The sequence below is a fragment of the Pholcus phalangioides genome, unplaced genomic scaffold, assembly GCF_987345545.1.
Source record: "Pholcus phalangioides strain wild (caught in Gottingen) unplaced genomic scaffold, Ppha-v1.0 ptg000015l_1, whole genome shotgun sequence".
Classification (NCBI taxonomy): domain Eukaryota; kingdom Metazoa; phylum Arthropoda; class Arachnida; order Araneae; family Pholcidae; genus Pholcus; species Pholcus phalangioides.
This window is the reverse complement of record NW_028301608.1, coordinates 35,381,905-35,408,110: the sequence shown is the minus strand read 5'-3', so window position 1 is coordinate 35,408,110 and position 26,206 is coordinate 35,381,905. Positions and strand designations below refer to the sequence as shown.

The following is a 26,206-nucleotide window of genomic DNA, read 5'->3' as shown; positions in this document are numbered from 1 at the left end:
ATATGCGGTGGTTTTTTTTTTCTGTTAACACTTTCCGTGGTTTTTGAAATTTAGATAGATATTTCCTTTATTTAAGATTTTTAAACGTAGTTACAAATGATTTTATTTGTACATTGCTGCTACATTGCTAGTTTTTCCCTGATCAGTATTAAAATCGCCACAATGGAAATCACTAAATTGCTTTGCAAAATGTCACTTTTTTTTTTCCCAAGAAGAAGACTTTCTTCCGATTTCATGCAGGTGGTTAAGAAGTTATTATCTATACAGCATGCATATTACTATGCTACCCTCGAAGGGGGAAAACGAAAATTATCAAAAACTGTCTCTTTTCTTCCTGCTATCAAAATAAGAACAAAATTTAGCTCCACCCACTGGCAGTTGATCTCACAGGTTAACGGAAGAGGGTGGGAAAGGTGTGCTTGAAAGGAAAAAAAACACAACGCAGTATCTGGGCTCGTCATTAAAGAAATATGACGGCTTTCAGGTGGCGAGATGTCTCGCAATTGCCGAAATATAAAAAGCATCAAGTTAGGCAATTTATTTCGTAAATTTCGTTCAGAATTATAAAACAGAGGAAAAAAATTTATTAGTTGATTTTTTTTGTATATATTGGGTTCATATAAAGATTTTAATTTATATTCATCACTTGAAATTATTATTTCCACTGAGATGCCACTGTTACAGACGACAGTAAGCTAGTTCTAGGCCGAGCTGATTAGTAGATCCTCAGACTGATTTTTCGTTAGCCTTGAATTGTAAATTTAACAAAACAATTCGGTCTCAAGTGCACAGGGTAAAGCGTACCTCTAAAAACAAGGTTGTTTTGTGCTTTATGGACCCTTTGTGACAATGAAGTGAAAGAATCCCCTTTAAAAAATCCCCGTAACTACGAACCCTTTAACATAATACTATTCATCATGTAATAGTGCAAAGACAATAAGTTCATTGTTTTCTCATCAAAGATCACGGATCCTCTGAAACCCCTGATTAAAGTCCCCTACTCTAAAACAAGTGATGTCATTGCTACTACCACTCCATAGTTTTTTTCAGCACTTTTAGAGAGTGGACTTTATCATCTACTCTTTTTTATACAAGATCACGCACACCCCCCCCCCCCGAAATCTCTTAAACACGGGTCCTTTAATGTCCCTTACTCTAAAAGAAGTGATGTAAAGTGTGCTATAACTCGCTAATCTTTTCCAACGCCTCTCAGAGGGCGGGCAGTATCACTAACTCTTTATTATTCAAGATCACCGATACCCCCCACCTTCCCGAAATATTTCCTAGAACCCCTGGTCCCTGCTCTAAAAGAAATGATGTCATGGCTACCACCACACCCTGATATCTGGCACCCAGCGTGCCAGAGAGGCCGGTAGATATCACCAAAGCCTCCTAGATAGACGTAATAGTATCTAGGAGGCTTTGGTATCTCCCGCTCTTTGTCATTCAAGTTCATGGACCACTTGAAATCTATCAAAGGAACTCTGGTTACTCTTACTAAAACATGTCCCGCCCCTTATTGTAGAACTCTGGTAAAAAAAACCTGCTCTAAAAAGAAGTTATTGTCTACTAAAATTATCTCCTAGTTCTCTTCCAGCAGCCCTCAAAAGGTAGTATCATCCCTTAATAAAAAATTCACATAAAACGAACGTTTCAAAAAATCAACGTTAAGAGGTTAATATTTAAATGAATCCCTAAATAAGGAATCAATAAACTCTTATTTATAACAATTTACTTCATCACCGAAATTTTAGTTCAATAATTTATTCATTATTTATTCATTAATGATAATCCCATTAAATTTTAAATGATCCATTGGCCTTCCACATATAATCAAATTATTTACTATATTTTAATTAGGAATTCCAGCCAATTACGCTAATTGAAATTTTGTATCTCATCAATATAACTTATCAGCGTCAAAGAAATCAAGAGTCAAACTTTTCAGGACATGAATAATTTATTGATCTCTCAGTGAATCTGATGATAAAACATGACAGAAAAAATTATATTTACTCGAATAAAACGTGAAAAGTTGGAGGACGGAAAAAATGGCTGTAATAATGATAATTAGTGAGAGGGTAATCAGTTATGCAGTGGTTAAACTAAAAGTGCCTCTTAACTAGAAATTTTTATATTCCGGGTGCTAATTGGTTCCCCGGGTTTACGTCATTTTTAATTTTCTATGAGTATAATTGAAAGTGTACTGAGAAAAGATACTTCACTTTCTCGGAAGAACTCTTGTTAGTCGAGTGGGTTCGTGGTTTATTTGCTAACAATTTTCATGAAAGCTTCTGCAACCGAGTTCTACGTCCTCAAAAACTTTACTCAAGCCTTCGATAATGATGAGCACGCGCATAGTAAATTGACGTGTCCTCCTCCTAACCAGATCATGGGCCACCGCTGTGTCTCAATAAAGAGTAGACGTGTCCGAAAAATTACCCAAATTTTTCTATGGCCACCTAATTATCTATAGCAATGTCTTACATTTTTGTTCCATCAAACACCCGCAATTAACGGAGATTAGTTTTATAACATGTTTTACGAGTTGTCACCTATATATATATAAAACTAAAAATGAAATCCTTTTTCCAAATTGGTATTTGCATTCCGAGGTTTAATTAACAGTTTTGAGTTTGGCAACGACTCTTTTTCTCGTCTTTCCTTCCAATTTGCTTAATACCAAAAACTCTAATTAGCGGAGATTGCATAAGAAGAATGTTTCAGTCATCACAGAGAAGGCAAGAGTTGCCATTGGAATGTTGAGAGGTGGTTGAAGAGGAGATGGGTAGAGTGCGTTGGTTGACTCCACAGAAGCTTTCTTCCCAGAGAGTTTTCTAGAAGCGCTCTTTATCCATCTGGACGTGATGTAGCTGTAATTAATCCCATGAGTAAGAAGACGCTTTGTCTCGAGAATTAAGAGAATCCGAAGCTTTTCTGCTTTTGCCGCCACCACCGCTTTCTCCGGTAGGAGCCCCTTTCGCTTAACAGAAAACACTTCTGGAGGATTAAGTCTTTGGAGCTGAGCCGAATACGGAATGGAGGTGCAGTTTCCGATTAACGATGTGTCCAAATGAAGTTACGGGTAAGAGTGGCTTTTTTTCTGTTTATTTCATTTATTTATTTTTTACGAGGAGGCTTTGCTGAAGGTACTACCACCACCATTATCACGAGTGACGGCATTGTAGAGCTTGAGATGGACAACGTGAGTCGGAAGGAGTTGACGGACTAACGGAAATTTGGCGTACAGCAGACGTTGAAACGAGATTTCGAAGAAATAGTAATTTCAAAAACCGCATTTCTTGTTACAGTTGGAGTCTCTCATAACGGGCATATCGGGTACATTCCGTTGATGGACACTTTTATGAATTGCGTCAACTGGTTTTCAATATATATATTTTATTACTTATTTACGGAAACTCCCCATAGCGGACAAAGTGTTCCGCCCGACGGGTGTTCGTTATTAAGAGGTGTTAATGATAGGCGTTGACGGCTGACGTCAATGATCGAAAGTTTTCATCTGTAAAATCTTTCTTCCAGCATCTTGTGTTTTGAAAAGCTTGTGTTTTATATCATGATGTTCTAATTTAAGAATTCTTATTCAGAGCTCTCTGGACAGGGCATCGGTTGTTAAAACTAAACGAAACGGCTAGTACAGGCGAGGCCGTAACTAGGATTTTTTAGTGGCTGGTGGGAAAGGGGGGGGGGGGCACAAACATTATTTTGTTCTCTTGCCCTACCCTCTTGCATACCGGGCAAGCATGCTACCATCTACACCACAGTGCGTGAAATAAGGAAGGCAGGGGTCGTGTCTCCAGTGGTGTAGATGGTAGCACGCTTGCCCGGTATGAAAGAAGGCCTGGATTCGAGTCCCGGTGGAGACAAGATGCCTTTTCTTTCTTAGTTCACCGCAACATGACATCCAGAAAATAAATGTTTCCTTTCATAATATTTGTTTAAATTAGAATTTTTTTAACAAATGCTTCAAGTTTTTAGTATTTTCCTTCATTATTCTGTTATTGCGACACTTTGCTATTGCAGTACCTTACTAACTGCACTTGGTGAAACGAATGGAAGTTGATTTCACAATCAAAAGATTTGAAGGAATATTTTTCTTTTAAATAGCTAAAATTTAAGTTTCAGTAAAAAGTTCATAATTGATTGCATGATTATAGTTCAGAAGAAAACCAACTAAGATCACGTCAAATCAAATGATACTTTTACGAAAATTACATAAATAGTGATATGTTTTATTGTCATTTTTCACTTGTAAATAATTGATAACATATTTTTTTGTGAACTCCAAAATATCGTGAAGTTGGAATGTTTGGTGACAGCTCCAATAAAGCGACGTGGTGTTGCCAACGGAAAAAAGTGGAGATCACGAGAACATCCAGAAATTTCCAGAACCCTTCTTTGCGAGAACTCTTCTTTGTAGGCCGCTCTCTGATTAGCGTATTTCGTGAAATCACTGCCCGTAAATACGTGTAAAATAGAAGTTCTCTGTCAATAAATCTGTGACGTCCTGCATTTTGTTTCATCCTCTGCTCATTTCAAGGACTTGTAAGAGAAATTATCCGGAATAATGTCATACACATCTTGGCCTGCAAGCTAGCTGAAAACTCCCCTCCTGTTTCTTGAAGATGAAGAAAAAAAGATATCTTAACTGAAGAGCTGATGGATGGAATGTCAACTGATCAAAATGGCCGTTTCTTTTGTTCACTTGCCAAAGAAGGAAATTGTTGAAACTCCCGACATTGATCTAGGATAAAATTATGCCCCTATTTCATAAATCATTTTTTTAGTTGATACCGTTCTCTCCAATCAAAATGATCAAAGATCCAAGATTTTGGTGTACACTTCAACTATATTTAGACCTAAGACGTATTCCACACGTTATACTGATACTACAAGAGATGCAACCTGCAAGTCGACATGGATTGGTTAATAAATCCGTATCGAGTTGCAGGTTGCATCGCTTATCGCGTCGGTCTAGTGTGTACTCGGCCTTAAAGATCCATCTTCCTCAGGAACATCGATGTCCAATGCACAATCTTGTGGTGGCAGCTAGTAATCCTCAAATACATTCCATACGGATAAGATAGACAAGTCAATAGACCAACAGAAATTAAAGAAATTATGTTTGAATTTTAAAATTCAATTTTTTTACATAAAATCGAATCAATGAAATTTCAACCTCTTGCCTGATTTCGTAAACTGAACAGTTCCCTTTATTTTGAATCAATTTTTATTCAATCACATTGATGCCGTGCTATTTTTATCATGTATGCAAGCTGTTTTCAATGTGTTTTTTTGAAAAATTTCCAAAAAATTAAATAGAAGAGATATGTGAAACATTATACTGGCATATAGCATAGCATATACAAACAAAAATATGTGCAAAAGTTTTGAAATAAATCAATTGTTGAATAGTGTTCCTAATGATATTTCTACTAGAACATTGTTTTCCACCATGTTGAAAGAGGCTATATAAAAAAAAATTAATAAATCTTCCACATTTCCATAAAAGCTTCTGCTCTAGATTTTCCACGCACAAAAAGACTCTCGATGAGCATGTGAAAAAGGAGATTTGAAAAGTGGAATCATTAGGCGCATATCATCAACTTTGAGGAGTATCCGAAAAGTGGTTATTTGAAATAAAATAAGAATTCAAGAGAAAGTTCGAAAGCTATCGCGTATCGATAAATTTAATACCTTGTTTTTAACCTTTGACAGAAACTACCGTTAAGATATAAGTAGGTGTGTGTGCTTCCGTCCCGAAAGTGATTTACATAAGCGGATATTAAACTTTCCAGCGAAAGTTTAAACTTCTCCCTGTGTATATGTATGTATGAGCCCAGTGTACGTAAGTATATTTCTCGCCTCCGGGAGAATATCTTTCGAAAAGGTCTAGAAATATCACGTCACGCGATGTTTTCACATCAGCGAGTTTCCAAGCTGCGGAGATCACACATATGGGGGAAAAGGAGATTGATGTTACCAGAGCACCGTGATTAAAACGTTCCCTTCACACACAACAACAACAAGGGCATCCCATTCGCGCATTCTCGCTAATGCCAGTAATGAGTACGGTAGGCATCCTTTTTTGAAGAGGGAGGAGCGCAAGAGAAAACTGTTGCTTGACAAAATACTTATTACGTTTTTGGAAGGGTGCGTGATAAAAAGCGACAAATTGCACGCGAGCGACCGTTTTGTGGTGCTTCTTCACAGAAGTAAAACACCCTATACTTGTCTATCTTGACATGTCAGGATCCCGCCAAGGTTTAGCAACGAAATGAACGCTATTGTGGGGGGAAAAAAGTCATTTACACGCACGAAAATTTTCGACGTTACTACTGTACTAACTATTTTGGTAAATTTTCGAGTGGCGTTCAAAACCATTATGTATCGTAAAATACGATAAAGTCTCTTATAATTATAATTGATTATCCGCGAGTTAGCATCATCATTATCTCCATAGTCGCGAAATTTCTTTTTTAACATGAAATTGTAGCATTGATTTAGCATTACGCTAAACAACAAATTTTAACAAAGTTCCTGCGTCCGAACCAAAAATAGTCATTTCTTATACAGGATGATTACTTAATTCCCCCCTTGCAACATCTTACCGGCAAACCGTTGATATTAGAGGCATTCTTCCAATTAGGAAAACTATCCGCATATCGTGTAGAGCTTAGATGTGTGATAAATGTTGCAAGGGGCTGTATAATTATTGAAATGAAATAAATGAACTTTTTACACGAACACCCTGTCCTCAAAAACCCAATCAGAAAGTTGTTACTCTGTTTCTCCTGAGGCTAACAAAAAAAAATCCACGTTTCTAATTGCAATATTCGCAGAGATATTAGATTTAAAAATCGGAGGAAAGATAGAAAAGAACAGCAAAATTAAAGAGCAACGCTTCTTTCCGTCGTTTATGCCGTTCTTTCCCAGCTTTCCTCTCCGATTTTCGAAATCAAATATCTCAGTGAATATTCAACAACGCCGAAGTTAAATTTAAATTTTCAACATTTTTTAAATTTAAAATTTAATTTTAAATAAGATCGAGTCAATGAAATTTCACGCTTTTACTTCATTTTATGAACTGCACAGTTACCATTATTTTGAATCGATAACATTGTGATGTCATGGTATTTTATCCTGCGCGCAAGCTGTTTTTAATGCATTTTTTGGGAAATTTATGAAAAATTAAGTATCAAAGGTATGCAATTTTTTTACCAGCATAGGATACCCCATATAATCAAGAATATGCGTAAAAAATTTGAAATAAATCAATTTGCAAATATTATTTTTAATCATATTTCTATTAGTGTTTCACCATGTCAAAGATAATAAGTCTTCTTTTAACGTAGAGAAAATTTGGTATAAATATGATTATCCCAAGTAAACTACGGTCAAACTCGGTTACAACGACCTCAGTTAAAACGACCTCTTTCATGACGTAATTAATGAGCGTTCCCAGCTGATTCGCATACAGAATATAGTTACTAATATAGCCTTTATAGTCTTCGTGTTACGGATATAACGACAGATTTCTGTCGCTTTTGCACTGTTTTTGTGGAGCTTTCCAAGAAATTTCTAGAGTGAGAACCATTGCATTGAAGCAATGTTTGGCTGTTGTCCTATTGGTACCTAACGATAAAAAAAATATCTATTACTACATGCTTGATGCTCCGACTTGTTTTTTGGTATGACCCTTTCGTTCTTAATCTCGTAATAATTGATTTATAGTATTCGCTGTGATCTATGTGCACGTGGAGCTGATTTTGCATCTGTACTGGATGTCATAATCAGTCCGTATACTGTGATCCGAATTCGTATTCTATTTTGAAATAGCTTTCTTTCAGTTGACCAGATTCAAATTTCTTTTTCTAAGAGTCTTTCCTCAAAGGATCTATGAAATGTATAGTACATTAAAAAATGTGTAATTCGTGATATACATTAGACAGTTCCATTCTAATGCCTCACAGTGGCTGATTAAAAAAAATGCAGGACTTTAACTAAAAGGGAAAAAAAAAGTCCCGTTTCAGAATAGAATAAAAAAAATGGAACGATTGAGAACATCGTTAGAAACCAGTTGTGTGAAAAAAGAAAAACAGAGTTGTCCTGTTTTTTCAATATCCATTCACCATGCATCACATTCAATCAAACGGGATGTATGGTACCGTATTTACATACTGGACTTTTTTCGGATCATTCGGTTACTGTTATCAGAAACCCCGAATCCCGATATGATCACTCACATTAAGCAGTGTGGAATGTATCAGAATTTGGAAAATTATTTTATTTGGGAAAAAATACTGGAATTTGACTCACAGCAATCTGACAGTACAACAGGATTATCACACTTACCACCTCAACGAAAAACCACTACAGATTAAATAATTAAAATATCACAAAACTTTTGACCTACTCCTATATTTGTGTTCTCAGCACACAAGGCTGAACTCAAGGATTTTGTAGTCGGGTGAAAATCAAATTTGTAGCCTCGTACAATGTGTATATGCGTATGAGTGTATTTGTAATAGGTTTCCAAAACACATCTAATAAGCTCTTTAATCAATGACGTATAAATATCTAAAATTTCATGCTACTGATTTTTTTATTCGGAGAACAAAACTGGAACTTCCAAAAAATTTTCGAGATCCTTAAACAAAAGTAAAGAAGTCATAACAAAAATCGATTTTTCTGTCTAAGCCTGCATGAAACGATCGCTTAAAATACTAAAGATAGAAACATGAAGCACATGCAGATTCATTGTATGTACTCATGGGTGTGGCCACCAGATTTCTTTCAATGAATTGATGATTTCTATTTCCGATAGTTAGCTACAGGTACACTAGGGTGTTGCACGATGAGTATTAGAATTAGTCGTTAGTTTATGTTAGTAATTATACCGTTACCGTTATGCGTTATTGGAAGTACCGAGCACATTGTGCTTTCTCCCTTATAGGCTTTTAATGGAGTATTTTATTTCAAAGATGGAAAGGCAACTTGCTTATTGTCAAGCAGCCATGAGAAGTACAATAAATGCAAAAACTTGGCAGAAAGTGTCAAATTCATCAAATTTCCCCTTAAAAGCAATCTTAGCAGATCTGACCAGAAAACCTAGATTGCCCAAGAAAACCGAAAGAAAGCAGGAAATGCCAAAACAGGCGTTTTTTTTCTATATTTTTCTTATTTCTTTAATCCCTTAAACTCATACAATATTGTTTACTTCTGATCAAATCATATTGTTCCTTTAAAAAACCTTCCATCTCACCCATAATTGGCGATTTCTATTATATTCCATGGTGTGTGTTACGTAAATAAAATTGAAGCTTCTGGACCAATTAAAAATCGAACCCTCTGCTATTCATTTTCATTGCACTCAACAAAATTCTCAGAAGAAACATTGATACAATCAGTACTATTCAAAAATTGTTCGATCACGTACATTCAAAGAAACATAAAGGCTCGTGAAAAGCTCAAAATATTGTAATCAGGCATCTATATTTTTATTATAATATATATTACTTGATTAGTAATATAGCATATATTAATTTATTTATTTTACCTTAGTTTATATATTCTCACAGTCAGAATTTAATTTTTCTCGTCGCCGCCCAGCCCGAAGGGGGCTGCCTGGCGACTTACAGACTGCTCTAGCTAGCTATGAAGGGGTTTATAGACAAGTTTGTGCGTGTTTGTGTAGATGTGAAGTGCTTGTAAGTTAATAGAAAGAAAGAAAAAAAACCATAAACATATATACAATCCGATAAATGCTACCATCAGAATAGTAAAATACCCAAAGATCAGCCAAACATCATCAAAATGTTACTCTAGGCAATAGAGTTGGTCAGCAAAATCAATAGTAGTAAAAAATATATATATATTATGCGATAAATACAAAAGTATTATAATGGATACAAAAATGAAATCACTTATGTACAATTCACCAAAATGCTACATAATGCATTAATGAGAAAATAATAATAATAAAAAATAAATCTAACACAAAAAAAAGAAGTAATAGAAAAACAAGTGTGTTAGTCGAAATTATACAAATTGGTGCAATGCAAGGTCAGTCATGTACATTTAACCACAATGTTACTGTATGCAATAGAGTTGATCGATAATTTCGATAGCAAGATAAAAGTACAAAGATGTATGATAGATAGACAAAGATTATACAGCTCAGTAATTCAGACCTTAACGCACCGACCATGGCACGTGCAGCACGTTTTGAGACTGAGAAATGTTAGTCTTTGACGTGGGTTGTAATCGACCAGCTCTCTCAGATGCTCGTATTCTGAGTTCCTCATCCTTTCAAAGTGATCCTCTGAGATTTGTTGGATGGGTGGAATCTTCAGGTCTTTTCTAATGTCAGCCTCTCTGATGTACTTTGGGGTGCGCACAAGGGTTCTCAGTATTTTATTCTGTTGACTTTGCAGACGCTGCATGCTGGTTTTGAAACATGAGCCCAAACTGGGGTGGCGTAGGTCATGATAGGTGTAATGATTGATTTAAACAATATGACTTTGTTTTTAAGAGTTAGTCTTGCACTTGGAAATGTAATGCGTGACATCATTCCCATGGTTTGGGTAGCCTTAGTTCTTACGTGATTTATTTCAGGAACGAAGGATAATGATTGGTTTAGAATACATCCCAAATATTTCACTTCCTTCGCAGGTCTTATATCTTCTCTGCCCAGGTACATTGGTGCTCTAGTGAATTTGGTTCTTGTTAGCCAGATGAACTGACACTTGGTATGATTAAGCTAAACGCATTATCCTCACACCAGTCTTCAACCTCCTCCAGAGTCTCCTGAAGATTTTCTCTGCATTTATCAGATTTTGTTAGTGATAATAATTGCGTCATCCGCAAAGAGTCCTAGTATGCCCATTTGGGGGGCAGGGAAGTGATTGATGTAGATGGAGAAGAGCTGAGGCCCAAGAACTGATCCTTGGGGAACCGAGGCTCTTATTGGACGAATAGAAGAACAAGCGTTTCCATTTTTTTACCATAAAATGTCTTTCTTTAGCTGTTGAAGAACAATACGTAGTGGTCAGGAAAACCGTATTCAACAATCTTGGTTATCGGATTTGATTGGATTATGTGTTGAGTTGAGGCCAGTGAACAATTCTAAGTCCGGTGTACCCCACCCTCCAGGGTAGTGGGTTGGTGTGGAACTGGAGTGTATTTGTAGGCATTTGTTTCTACACCATCTTTCCAGAATTTTACCACAGGAATTTGATCTGTTACTGCAGAAGGCAGGACTTTTGCAATTCCAGTCCCTAGCCAGTAGAATTGGATTGTTGGTGTTGATCAGGAAGTTAAGTAGATTCAGGTTAAGTCTATTTCTAGGTGGCTTGTATATTGCACATAGAGATATTGGATGCCTGTTAATAAAGATGGTAACTGCCAGATTTTCCATGGAGTCGGAGTCTGGTGTATCAAGTTCTTTAAATGGTATATAATTTTTGATGAAGACTGCTACTCCACCTCCTCTTTCGTTAAGTCTATCTTTTCTGAGGCAGGTGTAGTTAAATATGTCAGTGGTGTGTGAAGGCTTCAACCATGTTTCGCATATGAGGGCTACATCAGTTTACATGTCTTAGAGTGCCTGCCCAAACTCTCTAAGGTCACTTCTCAGACATGTGGCATTCCATGCCAAAATACGCAGCGGTTTGCTGCTGGCAAGTCTTTGCGTGCTAACTGGTGGAGTGTGAGATTATAGTTATCAAAAATTGCAGTATGAATTCAATTTTGTCCCTGGATAGACCCAGTTCCCTCAAGAACGGTTCTAAGAGGTTCAAGAATTGTTCAATATTTTGAGCAGGGAATGAGTTGCTGCTGTTGATAGACTAAAACTTTATTTTGTGAGTTGTCATTATTTGGTAAGTCTCTGTCTGTATACTCTTCTGTACTTTCGACTATGAAGTAGGTTTGGTCACATTTGTTGTGGTCATAGTTCCGGGAAAGTGAAGGCCGTAGAAGGGAGAAGTTTGTTGAAGACACACCCTTATCCTGATTCGTCACTCCCAACTCCAGTTCAAGTTTGTCCTGTACAGCATGATGGGTCATGAAATCTTCTAAGACTTCTTTATATCTCATTCCTGTTTCGCTGGCTTTGATTTTAACTAGTTTTTCACGCTCTGCCTCTAAAAATTTGTTCTGCAGCTCCGCTGATAATTCTTCCATGGAAAGCTGTGGCTTGTCTTGCCCCAAAATGTGTAATTCTTTCCTCGTTATTTCCACAGGGGGTTCTTGGTCTTGAGTCGACTGCTTATCAATGTTGTTAGCCCCTATGTTTCAAGGGTTTAGTCGAGGTCTTGACGGTAGCCCACTCGTGGACGAAGGACTGAAGATGTGAAGTGGTTGACTTATTTCAGACTTGTTAGAAATCTTTTCCAAGGAAGAAAAGTCCATTAAGCTGGGAGGTAGCTTGGGGAAAAAAGTTCTTGCCCGTCATTTCTACTGGAAGGTCTCTGTTGGCAACCTGTGAAAGTTCCAGTGTGTGGACCACCACACATAATACATTTCATTTTAGATTGATTCCCTTTTGAGGGGGCAATCTGGGGCTGTGCGCAAGAGCAGGACACAAAATGCACAGTTTGGTGAATTAAAACAGTAGTACGATGAATGTCCAAATAATAAACAATTTCTACACTGTAGAGGGAATTTATTACCTCTGTAACGGTCTATTTCAATTGGTACGTCTTGAATATCAACTAAGTTGGCAATTTCTTTGCTGCTGATAGGTACTTCTATCAAGAACAGTGGTAGAATACGTCCAGAAAAATAATTTCTCATATTGGAGTTTTTTCTATCTCAAAGCCCTTGTTGATCAAGTCTGATTTAATGTCCCCAAAGCTAGTGTTGGCCGGAAGGCCTCTGATGACGAATTTTAGAGATCTCTCACTGTCTAGTTGGTAGGTGTGGTATTCCAGGCTCTTTTCATTTAGATACTTAGTAGCCGTTCTATAATCTTTTTTAGAAAAGACATTTAATAATATATTTCTCGATGTTGGTTTGGCTACCGAAAGGAATTCGTACAATCCCCTAATTCTTTTGAAGTCATTAATCCACTTTTCACCCCATTTGGTGATAACTATTTGGGGAATACCTGTGTGATTTCTTTCTTCTGTGGTTCACTTGCGTGAAGTAATCATTTTTGTGGTCACTATCACCCTCTGATTCGTCAGAAACTTCCCCCATCCTCTTTAGCTACATCCGCAGGGGCATCAGTATCCGTAGGGGGGTCTTTGAGGACCAGGTTTGCTGATGAGTGCAGTCTTGGTAGCAAGCTGTATTCTATCTTTGTCAAGCTGATGGGTCGCAGACTCAAACTGTTTTTTGGAAGACTTCACCTGAGAGAGCTGGGTTGAGCTTGTCAGTTTATTCTTATTGTCACTTTTTTTAGAATTTATAAGTTTCACCTGTCCTTTCCTCTCTGCTGCTTTTTGCTCAGCTGTTGAAAGTCTACTAATACCAGAGACCGCAGCATCATGAGTAGGGGTATTTTTCTTTTTATTTGCTTTGAATGTCGCATTATCACCAACAAGGTCAGCGTTTACATCTGCACTGTTCATAAAATCAATTACAGGTTCATTAGCTAGATTTTCATCACAATAATTATTTTTCGACTTTTTCCTAAATTTCTTATTTTTTCTAGTTTTACTCGTTTTATTTTTTAACACACTATTTTGCATCTCCGATAAGGAGTCAGGTTTACAATCAACATCACTTATGATATTATTGACATTAGCATCAGAATTTTTTGGAATGCCCACCATGTTCATCATCATTCTCTGTAGCATTCGTGGGATCAGAAGTACTCAATAGAGAATAAACATTAGAAATTCTAATACCAAAGATTAAACAGTCCAAACCACAATCACTCTGCTCAGGGAATCAGAACCATTAAGGTCATTAGATACATTGAGAACGTCCATGACAGTGTGGTCACTCCTTTATACAGTAGCTAACTTGTCATTAGCGTACGTATTCTCGTTCAAGAAACAGTTTGATGTAGCAGAATCATTTGGGGCTTTATTATAGCCACTAATTCCCGAGTCAGTTGACAGTTGTGTCCTGTCAACATAATTTTTCCCTTCCAAAAGAACATTACATTCAGTGATAATTTTAGTCTGGGAGTTACAACAATGTGAGAACAATTTTTATGAATTTTAGCATGATCAGTACCTCCAACGTTAGTAACCCAGTGCTTTGGAGCATTAGTGTGCACAGTAATACATTTATCATGTGCACAAGCATTACATTTCAACAAATATTTATTAGAATGCAAAGAATCATTAACAACATCAGTTTTATCGTGCGAAGTGATACCACCATTAAAAATAATTCAATTGGTTTGAGCATTACACTCTGAGAGACAATCAGTAGAGCAACCATATACATATATCAGTACCATTTGTAGTAGAGACACAATTTACATCCAAAATTTTTTTGTCATTCAGAGTGGCACTATTATTAGGAACATCTTCTAAAGTTCGAGCATCACACATTAAATTATAATCATTTGTGCCACAATATATGCCCCAGAATTATCACCAAACTTTTTCATCAAATACACTTTCATCATATACACTTTTTTCATCAAAACTTTTTTTAATATTCAATGTAGCACCATCACTAATTATACCTTTTGAGATATTAGCATTACTAGGGATACGTAAATTTCGTATTTACGAAATAATCGCGATAAATGCGAAATTCACGAAATAAATGCGATAAATGCGAAATTTCCCAATTTTGACAAATTAATGCAAAAATTTGAATTTTTACTACTTTTCTGCGAAATCTCGATAATTTAAATTTTATCGTTAATTCTTCCGTGTGTTTCCAAGCTATAACTGACAGCTTAACAGAATTCGAAACTAAATACGAAAATAAAGGATCAAGTATCAGCGACTCCGCACGTTATACAGTACATGACTGCGCGCTTCAAATTATTAAAAACACTTTTTAGTGACAACATTTTGCACTACCAATGCTGGGCCCATAAAGTGAACCTTGTGGGTGGCGCATTCATTAAAGAATTTAATTCTGTTGTGGCCAAGACGAAGATAACTTTTTGTGCACTCAAGAAAAATGAGCAGTGCGTATTTAAAGCTACCAAAAATAAAAAAAATCACTGTATAAGTAGGTAATTACTGGCGGCAAAATTCTTCCTGACTCCAAAGGTGTCATTCATCTGAGCGAATATCATATATTGCTACTTCTCTCAATAAATATGAAGACGATCACTCCAGCATAAGTTTCTTAAAAATCAGTTTTGACAATGAAATTTTAGCTCCTAAAATACGGGTTCAGTCGATTTTCGTTTCCAAGTTCTGTAGGAAAATTATGCTAATTGACAATTTTGAAAGGATCAAATTTTCCATTCGCACACATGTTTTGGGGAGTAAGTAGATTTGAAATCTTTTGGGCTCAAATTTCAAGGGCATTTTTACGAGAGAAAAAAATTGGCAAATGAGTACAGTAGTCTCGCTTATCCGACATAAACGGGCCTTCAGAACGTCGGATAATACGGAGGTGTTAAGGAAAAGCCTATTAAACGTCAAACGATGTTATAATTTTGCACATTAATTATGTTTACAGCAAAACAGCAGAAAAAAATTAAGTGAGAAAATGAACGTACAGTTACAGGATATTTTGAAGTTAAATACAGTACTTAAAAATGTTCAGTCCTGTAATGATTTAAAAAAATTTTTGCGTAGCTTGCTTTTTTTTTTCTCCTGACGAGTGCCATTTTTTCGCTGCCAAATCTCGCCATCTTTATAGCATCATTATGTCAATTCCTGCAGCTCTTGTTGCTCAATGTATTTAATTGCAGTTTCTAGAGCCTTAACTCAGTCGTTATGTGAAATTCTGAAAGCTCAACAGTTGGTGCTTGATCATTTTTTTTTTGCGGTGGAACGTTCGATAATACGGAAGGTCGGATAAACGGGACTCTATGTTGAAATTGATGAACGGCATAGTATTCTGCTGAAGACACAGCGGTAGAAAAGAGTTAAATTGACTTAACACATGACATCCAACCAGTGTCGTCTTAATGCATGGATCCGACCGAGCGAGGCTCGGAAACCTCAAGTGCAGGGGGGCCTCATGAAAATGGGATCTGGTTCAAACTATCGAGAGTAAGCATTTCTAGCAAGGTAGGGCCTCAGAAAAATCATTTTAGCCAAGAGCCTATGACATTCTATTTTTTTAAATATACATATTTTATTTATTCTTTTAAATTTTTATTTTTTGTGAAAAAATGAATTTTTTTGTGAACAAATACAAAATTTCTAACCTGAATTTTTTTTTAGCGTATAAATGCAAAATTTATGATTTTTAAAAAAAAGTTTTGTGAAATTTCAAATTTTTTTTTGCGAATTTTACGTATTCCTAAGCATTACACACTAAATGGCGATCATTAGCATCACTATATTTATCGGTGTCATTAACAGAAGAAATGCCATGTTTATCCGAAGATTTAGTGTCCTCCACAGAGGCACAATCGTTAGTAAATATTGAGGTTTGAGCATGACATACCAAATGGCAACCATTAGTATCACTATTTAAATTTGGCACAAAGGAAACGCTATTTTCATCCAAAAAATTTTGACCTTCCTTTACACATTTTGCTTTATGTGTAGGCCTACCTTTTTTTACTAATTACTGGCAATTTACCATCTGTTTCAAAGCGAAAGCTTTTTTTGAAACCATTAGCCAGTTTATGTAAACAATCAAAACCATCCAAATTATTAAAAATCTGACAGCTTCAATTACTAATTTACGGCATATTTCTCCATTCGATGGCTCTACCAGATACTCGACATACACTGAAATTACATCCAATAACTCTCTACTAACTTCACAGTCATCAACAAAACCCATCATTGCCTGCATCATATTGAGCTCGAATCCAGGGAGAGAAACTTCCCGCGAAGGTTTCGAGATCTCCCCCTTTGTCATCGTGAGCAAATTTTCCGCAAGCCCCAAAATTTGGGCTCTGTCAACGGGATTGGAATAGATGCAGCAGAGTGGCATGGCGCAGTTGAAAAAGTCGAGAACTTACCCCTGACGAGCCACATCTATGGTCAGGTTTTTACCCTGGGCAAGACCGTACACCCAAAACAAACCCCGGGAAAACGTTTCGGAAACTTGACGACAACCGCTGTCCGTTGAACTAAGACCTTTGATTCGTCCCGATACCCAAAATCTCGTAAATTCAAGTTCTATTTCACAGAGCAAAACCGTTGCTACTAGCCAACCGGTTTGATTTTCATAGGACTTAGTTAGAACACCCCAAATATCTGTAAAAAAAAAAAATTTTCTTTATAAAATTGTTCTTCAAAATAATGTGAAATTACTTTTGAAGTAAGTTTTACTACTGATTTTTACTAATTATAAAAATTAGTCATTCGATAAAATTTCAACTATCATTATAAAAGTCATTTTGGTAAGCGGAAGTCACTTCGCAAGTATTAGGAGACTCAGATGACATTGTATTTAATTATATTGATATTCACCAGATGGCGTAAAAACCAAGCCCGTTAGAAATTCAGTCTTTTCGAACAAACACATAAAATATCATCAAATGTATTTCAATATCAATCAAATAGACTGCGAATAAATACATTTTTTTAAGAACATGCATCTTTTGTATATTCACAATCTAAATACGTGAACCGAGAAATATTGCTATTTTTTCGCGAGAATTAGTTTCAGCTCTAGTTTTTGACAGAACAAGAAGCGTAACATCGTCTTATCAGCAAATTGAATGTACGACCATAAATTTCAGACCCAGAACATCTCGTAAAGGTGCTTTCTTCTTGTATATCTATCACACGAGAATTCTTAACGGGATTGGAAAAAATTGAGAAGATTCGTTGTAAATTGAGAACAAGAAACAGAAAAATGGGAGATCATTTGTTATATAAAAATATATTTTCTCGATCATTTCTCATCGCAATAACATCCTACCGCTATTACGTACGTACGTGCAATCGTGGTATTAAAAAGAATGTGACACCGCGTACCCATGCGATAGATGTGTGTACGCCACAGCACCAAAAATGTTCTGATATAAAGCTGGACAATTTATATATATCGGGAAAAAAAAAATACAAAAATCCATTTGCTCGTATAAGAGAAAAAGAGGGAAAAAAGGGCAACACACACACTAATGGTTTGCTCTCTTTCATTCTGAGCCCATCAAATACCTACGAAAAGATGGAATGACGCCATTTTCCACAACATGTGAGATTAATACTTCGCCCGGATGTGGAGAGAATCCGGGGGTTACCATGCTTCATTTCACTCTGACAGCTATCATACCGTGTGACTGTGATATATTGCAAAATGAAACGTTTCTTGTATGTACTCAGATGGGAGGGGCTGGTTATCAGAAACAAAATAAAATGGTCTATTTCTCTCTCTCTATCTCTCTCAATGTATGTGTTTGTGTTCGACCTCGATCGAAGGTGTATTTTTACTCTCTTGATTTTCGATGGGAAAAATTAATGTAATAGACCAATCGGAAAAATCACGCTTGGTGGATTCTTCATTTTTAGATAAAGTGTTTAGCGGACGCCTATATTTACGTTTCATGGTTACTGTTCGATCAGCCGATTTCAATCCAAGTGCAGTCACTCACCAACTCTTTTCCCTTTTTTTTTAATTATTATTTCAACAAAAAACATAACAAAAACAGCAACACGGAAACAAAATATACACGTAAATGTATAAAATATAATTAGAACCATTCACTGTCTCTCTGATCACAAGAGATTAGGGTGTCGTTCCAGCAGGGCTATTATCTGTTAGTCAAGTGGTAACCGTTATTATATTTTTCAAAATCAGTTAATTTATGATTAAGTTTCACACAATTGATTTTACTTCTTTTTTTTTATATAAAATAACACAATGAATTAGTTAAATCACTTATATATAGGGTGCATAGTAAACGGGGGTAGGGCATGTTACTGGTGAACCGTTGATCATAGAGGTATACTTCCATTTAGAAAAATGGAAGTATGTCATTCATGTTTCATGAGGGGGTTTTTGTATAATTATTAAAACAAAAAAAATTCACTTTTCATACAGTCCCCATGAGCACCGAAACCTAATTAAAAAATTGTTGCCCTATCTCTCCTAATGCCAACTAAAAAAATTTCCATGTTTCTCGCATGTTCACGCAGGAAATTAGGAGAAAAACAGCGTTAAATGCGGATAAAACGGTTTTTCAGCATTTAACGCTGTTTTTCCCAAATTTCCTCCGTTTTTCGAATTCCAATATCTCAGTGAATATCGCCCTTCGAAACATGGAATTTTTATAGTTGGCATCAGCAGTGACAGGGCAACAACTTTCTAGAAGGGTTTTGAGGCACATGTGGACTGTACGAAAAGTTAATTTTATTTTAATAATTATGCAACCCTTTGTAACTTGGATGGCATATCTGAGTACTACACGTTATTTGAAAACTTTTTCTATTTGGAAGTCTACCTCTACGATCAACGGTTCGCCAGTAAAATGTCATACCCCTCTGTTTGCTATGCAACCTGTATATATCTACCTGCTGGAGGTAAAGAACACTGTCACAAAAGGGAAATTTTATAATAGAGATGTTTACAAATTTTGTTTTTGGTTTGTCTTCTATAGAATTCGCTTGTTTTATAAAAAAAAGTGGATATCACTGTTATTTATCGAAATAGGACATACTGTCCTACACTTATTTATAGTGTAACGGAAGTACAACATATTGATAGGGTTATCCCAATATTGACAAAAATGGACATAGTGCTTTTTACTTTCGGCGTACAGATATATTACCGTAAGTGTGATAAATCAGTTATTCTATATAGTAACAGGTTATTATGCATACTCACCAATCATCTTGGTAAGTTTGATAAATTTATCACTCTTACCGGTGAATATGCATAATACCCACACGTCTTTAGTGATTTTGATATACAGTAGATCCCGCTTATAATCTTCCAACTTAGAACGTTTTCCCTCTTAAAACGACTCATTTTTGTGGTCCCAGCTTCGACTAATATTCATTGAGATAGTTCTCGTTTAAAGCGTTTTCTCGCTTACAACGTTTTTTCATGATGGTTTTTCAAAAACGCAAATCGACCGTATACTGAAAACATTATCACTTTTACCGGCGATTATGCATGATTACCACAAGTGTCGTTGGTAAGTTTGATAAATACTCGAAATTTATCGCCTTTATCTGTGATTATGCATAATACCCTAGTGTAAATGGTGAATTTGATAAAGATGTAAAAAATTCCGAATGAGTCAAGTACGTGTGATGAATATAGTCGGACCCCGATTTAATAATAACAAATTTTACGATTGTACCCCGATATAGTGATACAATACACGTATGATTAAATAACGCTATAGGTTTAGAATAGACGTTTCCAAATGTTGAGACAGCATTGAATCATCATTGACATCACCAATGTCAAACTGTTCTAGAGAAAGATCATTCTTCTTGTAAAAAAGGATAAAATCATTAGTTCGAAGAAGTCTTTAGAAGAAAAACTGTCATCTTGAGCTTTATTGTGCATTAAAGCCGAGATAACTCAAAAATTAGATTCTGATGACATTATCAATCATTTTGCTGATATGGAGAGTGCGAAATAAAGCTGTTATTAAGATATTTCATGAGAGAATTTTACATTTCATTTCTCATTTAAAATAGTTCATATCCTTTTTATGATGTGTTCACAAACAGCATATACCGTATTTTCTGATGTACACAGTCTACCCTTCCAATAACTCTTTTTCCAAGGTCCCATCAAGTCAAAGTCGAGTCCTACCTGTGCCCCTCCCTCTTTCTACCATGTTGCATTCCTGTCCTGTGGCCGCAACATCCAAGTAGCAATCCTCTTTTTACAAATAAAATACTTTTCTCTTGGCATATCTTTCTTTTCACTTCATTTTTGCTCACCTTTGAGTCACTAAGGGCCCCAAAGGAGGTTTGTTTGAAGATCTGTTTCTGGAGACATTTGTCTAGCCCAGATTGAGGGCCATCGACGTAATTCAAAACGGGAGTTTACGCTATACTATATTTTATTGTTATTTGGGATTAAGTATTCTGATTTTCTCCTCCGAAGCACACGAAACGTTCCTGACTCATTATTTCTCTTTATGAATCTGCAACTTCTGCTGAGAACCGTACAACCGGAACATTACGTATGGTCATCAGTTATACATAGTATACGATATTCATAACATTACTGTCGAAAGCTTTTTCTTGAGAAGAAAATTAAACTCCTTAAGTTATTTTTTCTTTCCACCTTACGGGAAAGCTCTCATTAAGTGCCAAAAAAAAAGATCCCTTATTACTCACGTATCCATGCAATATTTTTATGAAATCTGAATCACCGTAACGAAATAATGCGATAACGCCACGGGCGTTCTCAAAGTGAATTTTCGATGATTCGCATGGTATAGTACTTATATTAAATGAACGGGCCAGCGAGAGACTGTACATGGCGGCGGCGGCGACGACTAAGTTCCAGTCAAGCATTTTCCCTATCAAAAGTGATTCATTAGCGGGTTCTTGCAAATTGGCTGTTTAATGATGGAAGCATTTTCTCCTTTAGGCATACTAATCACTTCATTAAGAGACACTCTACCGCTCCACTCACTCTCTCTGTCTCTAGTTTACGTCCAACCTCTCACCCACAGTGTACGTATATACTTGTGCCGGGCTTAATACTCTGTCGCCAGCAAGTTTATCTCGTTGCCAGAACCCGGCGCGTAAACTAATTGCGTTTTGATTGATTGGGTGGATCTTGGAAGTGAAATAACTACTCGTATATCAACTAACACGGTTTATTCTCGATCATTGCTCTAATAACACGATGGGCATTTTTTTCCTTTAGCATCCACCGGTAATTGTTTGTTTTTTTTCTTTCTTTCTTTTTTTTTTGCACATTATCAGAACTGCCACCAGCCCCCGCGTTTACGGGGACCCCCCGCACTTGATAATTTCTTTTATAAATTTAACATTTTCATCAATTCTGAAATTATTTTTTTCATCAATTCTGAAATTATTTTTTTCATCAATTCTGAAATTATTTTTTTCATCAATTCTGAAATTATTTTTTTCATCAATTCTGAAATTATTTTTTTCATCAATTCTGAAATTATTTTTTTCATCAATTCTGAAATTATTTTTTTCATCAATTCTGAAATTACTTCTTCCATAAATTCTGAATTTTCATCAATTATGGAATTGTTTCTTTCTTAAATTCTGAAATTACTTTTTCCATAAATTCTGAAATTACTTCTTCCATAAATTCTGAAATTACTTCTTCCATAAATTCTGCATTTTCATGAATTATGGAATTATTTCCTTCATTTATTCTGAACTTCTATGGGTGTTCTTGAGTTATTTCTCTCATATCTTGTGGCTTTTCTGAATTTTTACGGGCGATGCAATTATTTCTATTATTTCTCCGAATTTTCATGGGTTCTACAATAATTTTTTTCTTCCATTTTTTCTGAATTTTCATGGATGTTGGAGTTATTTCTTTCATATATTTTAAATTTTTATGGCTACTACAATATTTCCTTCATTTGTTCTGAATTTTCATGGGTGCTGTAATTATATCTTCCACTAATTCTGAATTTTCATGGTTGCTGGAATTATCTCAGTCAATTATTTTCCTTATATTCAATTGATGGCTTCTGAATTTTCATTAGTTCTCTGACAATTTCTTGCATTTGAATTATTTTTTTAGTTTTCCAATTTTAATTGATTCTGAAATTATTTCTTTCATCAATTTAACATTCATTTCTAAATTTTCATTAATATTTTTCGTACTTTGCATTCAACAGTGTCTATATTTTTTTGTATAGATAGTTATCAGCATTCTTGTATATTTTGTAATAATGTTTTTCTGAATTCGGAAATTATAAATACGTCTCTTGTCCGGCTATTATATTCTCAACGGGGACCCGCTTCCGATAAGAGTGGGCCCTGCCTACTATAGCATTTTTTTTGTAAAATAAATTTCCTACGCAGCATACATAAATTTTGTGATCTCGTAAATTAGCCTGATCAAGTTGCTGTATTATATTGTATGCTTTTATGCTTCTTAGGTTGAACGAGGATGACGATAACGGAAACTCTACGGGAAAACACAACTGCTGTAGAAAATTTATATAGATGAAGGAATATCGTGTACCGTCGTATACTTGTAAGAAGTGAGATATGTTCAAGTTCTGAGCTCCAGATTTGTGATTTATAACAGTGAATACCGGAGAATCTTGTGATCAAAAAAACTTCAATTAATTATTTTCCAAGAAAGGGAGAGAAAGAGAGAGAAATGAAAGGCAATTGATGACTATCCGTGTTTCTTTTCTGAAAGCGTTGAATTGATTTGCATATCAGGGAATGGAAGTGAGGGAATTGACGGACCAGGACCATGAAGGTAATTATATTTTCGGTGATTAATTATTGATCATGAGACGCTGTTTATTATGTCATAATAGTTCCGTTTTGAATTTTTTGTGAATTATCTCGGTGTTTTATCGACTATTTTAAGTTTTCAAGTTATACTTAATTCAATCAATTTTGTTTCGGAAAAATCTTTAGAAACTTTTCTTTCGAATTTTTCTACCTAAAAGTACATTTATTTTAATAAAATTTTTTTTTTTTTGTATTATTATTAAAAGTCGTTTCTGTGATATCTAGATTCGATTCACGCTAATGCCGTAGGAATTTCGCTCGTAATTTGGATTGATTCAACACGATTTTTAATGGATTTCATCCTGACAGGAAAAATTTAATTAGAGAAATAACTATTTATATTGATTAATATTTAAAAACTTTTTTTTTCTATATGCATATTTATATTTTTTATAGTTCTCGGTGCCGAATACTGTTCGGGTTATACGGACATCTTCGGGAAATGGAATACAGGATTCTACTGTCCCAGCATGGGCAATGGTGAGACGGTATATTGTTGTGGAACCGTCACTTATAAGTACTGTTGTACAAGAAGAGATCAGCAACAAACGTCTACCGGGATAAGGTATGTGATCATTTCTGTGGTTTTTTTCACACTCTTTCAGCTGTTTCGGCTCGGCGATGATGAATCAGGCAGTCAGTCAGGATATATTAATTTTAGGTACAGGGTGTCTCTTAAGTGTTAATGTGGCCTTTATATCATCAATCGTTCGTAGTAGAGGTTAATTCAATTTTTTAAAAAGCGCCCAAAAGGAGTTCAAAAATTACCCTGTACCAGTTTTGAAAGTGAAAATACAGTGTGTAACAAAATAAAAACTCTAAATTTTTATACGATCCCCCTCTGTCCTCTAACTTACAAATAGAAAGTTGTTGCCTGTATCTCCTGAGAGGACAGCAGAAAAGAGTCTTATGTTTCTAACTGCAATATTTGAATTCCAAAATCGGAGAAAAGTTATGAAAGAACAGCAAAAGCTAAAGGACAACGCTCGATGAAAGCCGAGGATGAGAGGGGTCTTGGGGGTGGCCCTCAATATCCAATGGTTACTGCTATATCCAATGGCTACAGATGAAATGGGTGACTTTAGTGACGTCAAAGCTTCCCGCGGAAAGCTATAGAAGATGTTGGGTGAGCCCACCCGTAAAGACGTCATTTTGTGAGAATTTAAGTACTACTACTACTACTACCACTTGAACCTCGTACACATTCTTCTGCGGAATTTCTAAGGAATCGGTACATGCGGGAATGCGGGAATGTGTGTTTTGAGTTTAGGTGTGATTTAACGTTTCAAAGTTGTCATAGATGTGCTTATTTCGTGTTCTGCTAGTGCTGTCATCTTCCTTCCATACTTTGAAGTAAAGGTAGTAAATGTTTGAATTTTCATTAATCTACCACAGTATAACTTGGAGACTTCGTGGGAGAAAAGGCTCTTTTTTTCTTTCTTTCTGAGAGGTTGAAGATCTCCCGTAAAGTTCACCCTTTTCTCATTAGTGGTTTCAAGCTTATTAGTCCGACTTACTAGTAAGTCGGTGCTTTTTTAAGAGACAGTTTTTTGTCTCGTAACTTGGGTCAATGAATTGAGGAGACAAACGTAGATCAAGTACAACTGTATTTATATTACAATGCACAATAATTGGATACATAGAAGAAAATTATTGTGGAATGGACGTTGAGGATGTGGTGGTTGACGTTTAAAAATTTGATTAATATGTCAGTTCATCTACTAAAAAATTTTGATTAATCACCTGAAAATTTTATCAAAAATTTAACCAATTTCTCCCAGTAAAATATGATCAAATATGCAAGGTGCATTGGTAACAGGGCGTATGGTATTTTACTGGTGAACCGTTGATTCTAGAAGTATACTTCCAATTAGAAAAAGTATCCAAAACCACAACATGTATTACTCTACTCTCAGACATGCCATTCATGTTTCAAGGGATTGAACAGTTATTAAAATAAAAAATATATAATTTTTCATACAGCCCCCGTGTGCCCAAAATCCAGTTAAAAAGTTGTTGTCCTGTCTCTCCTGATGCCAACATAAAATTCAATGTTTCTGAGTGCAATATTCACTGAGATATTGAGATTCTAAGAGCGGAGGAAAGTTGGTTAAAAACAACATTCAATGCGGGTAATACGGTTTACACGCATTTTATGCTGTTTTTAACCAACTTTCCTCCGTTTTTCGAATTTGAATACCTAAGTGAATATCACACTCAGAAACGTGGATTTTTTTTTTGACATCAAGAGAGACAGGGCAACAACTTTCTAATTGGGTTTTTGGGCACAGGGTGTACATATAAAAAGTCCCTTTTAAAGCCTATATGAATTTTTTATTTTGTTTTAATAACTCTACAACACCTTGCAACATGAATAAAATATCTGAATACTGCACGTTATTTGGATAGTTTTTCTAATTTGTAGTATGCCTCTCGAATCAACGGTTCACCAGTAAAATACCATACGCTCTGTTACCTATTCACCTATTCACCCTGCATGTATGGTGAATTTTAAATTATAATACAGTAGATAAACAAATTCATGCATTAAAGGGTGAATAAACTCAAATATTGATGACGTGAATTTGTTTGCGATGAGAGAGAGAATGTTCATAAAGTTAAACTATGTGTACTTTAATTCAAAATTACACCAAAAAATTTTATCTTAGATGCTAAATTTTATCTTGAAGTTT

At 35.6% G+C, this 26,206-nt stretch overlaps 1 protein-coding gene across 1 annotated transcript in view; it reads left to right on the top strand.

Annotated features, from left to right (window-relative positions):
* LOC149075917 (uncharacterized) overlaps window positions 1–26,206 on the top strand; it is a 167,317-nt gene that overhangs the window by 122,561 nt on the left and 18,550 nt on the right. The window contains exons 3-4 of the mRNA XM_089243429.1: window positions 23,144–23,475; window positions 23,910–24,078. Coding sequence (XP_089099555.1) covers window positions 23,439–23,475; window positions 23,910–24,078 — 206 coding nt within the window. The 5' untranslated portion in view covers window positions 23,144–23,438. The remainder of the gene's footprint in view (window positions 1–23,143; window positions 23,476–23,909; window positions 24,079–26,206) is intronic.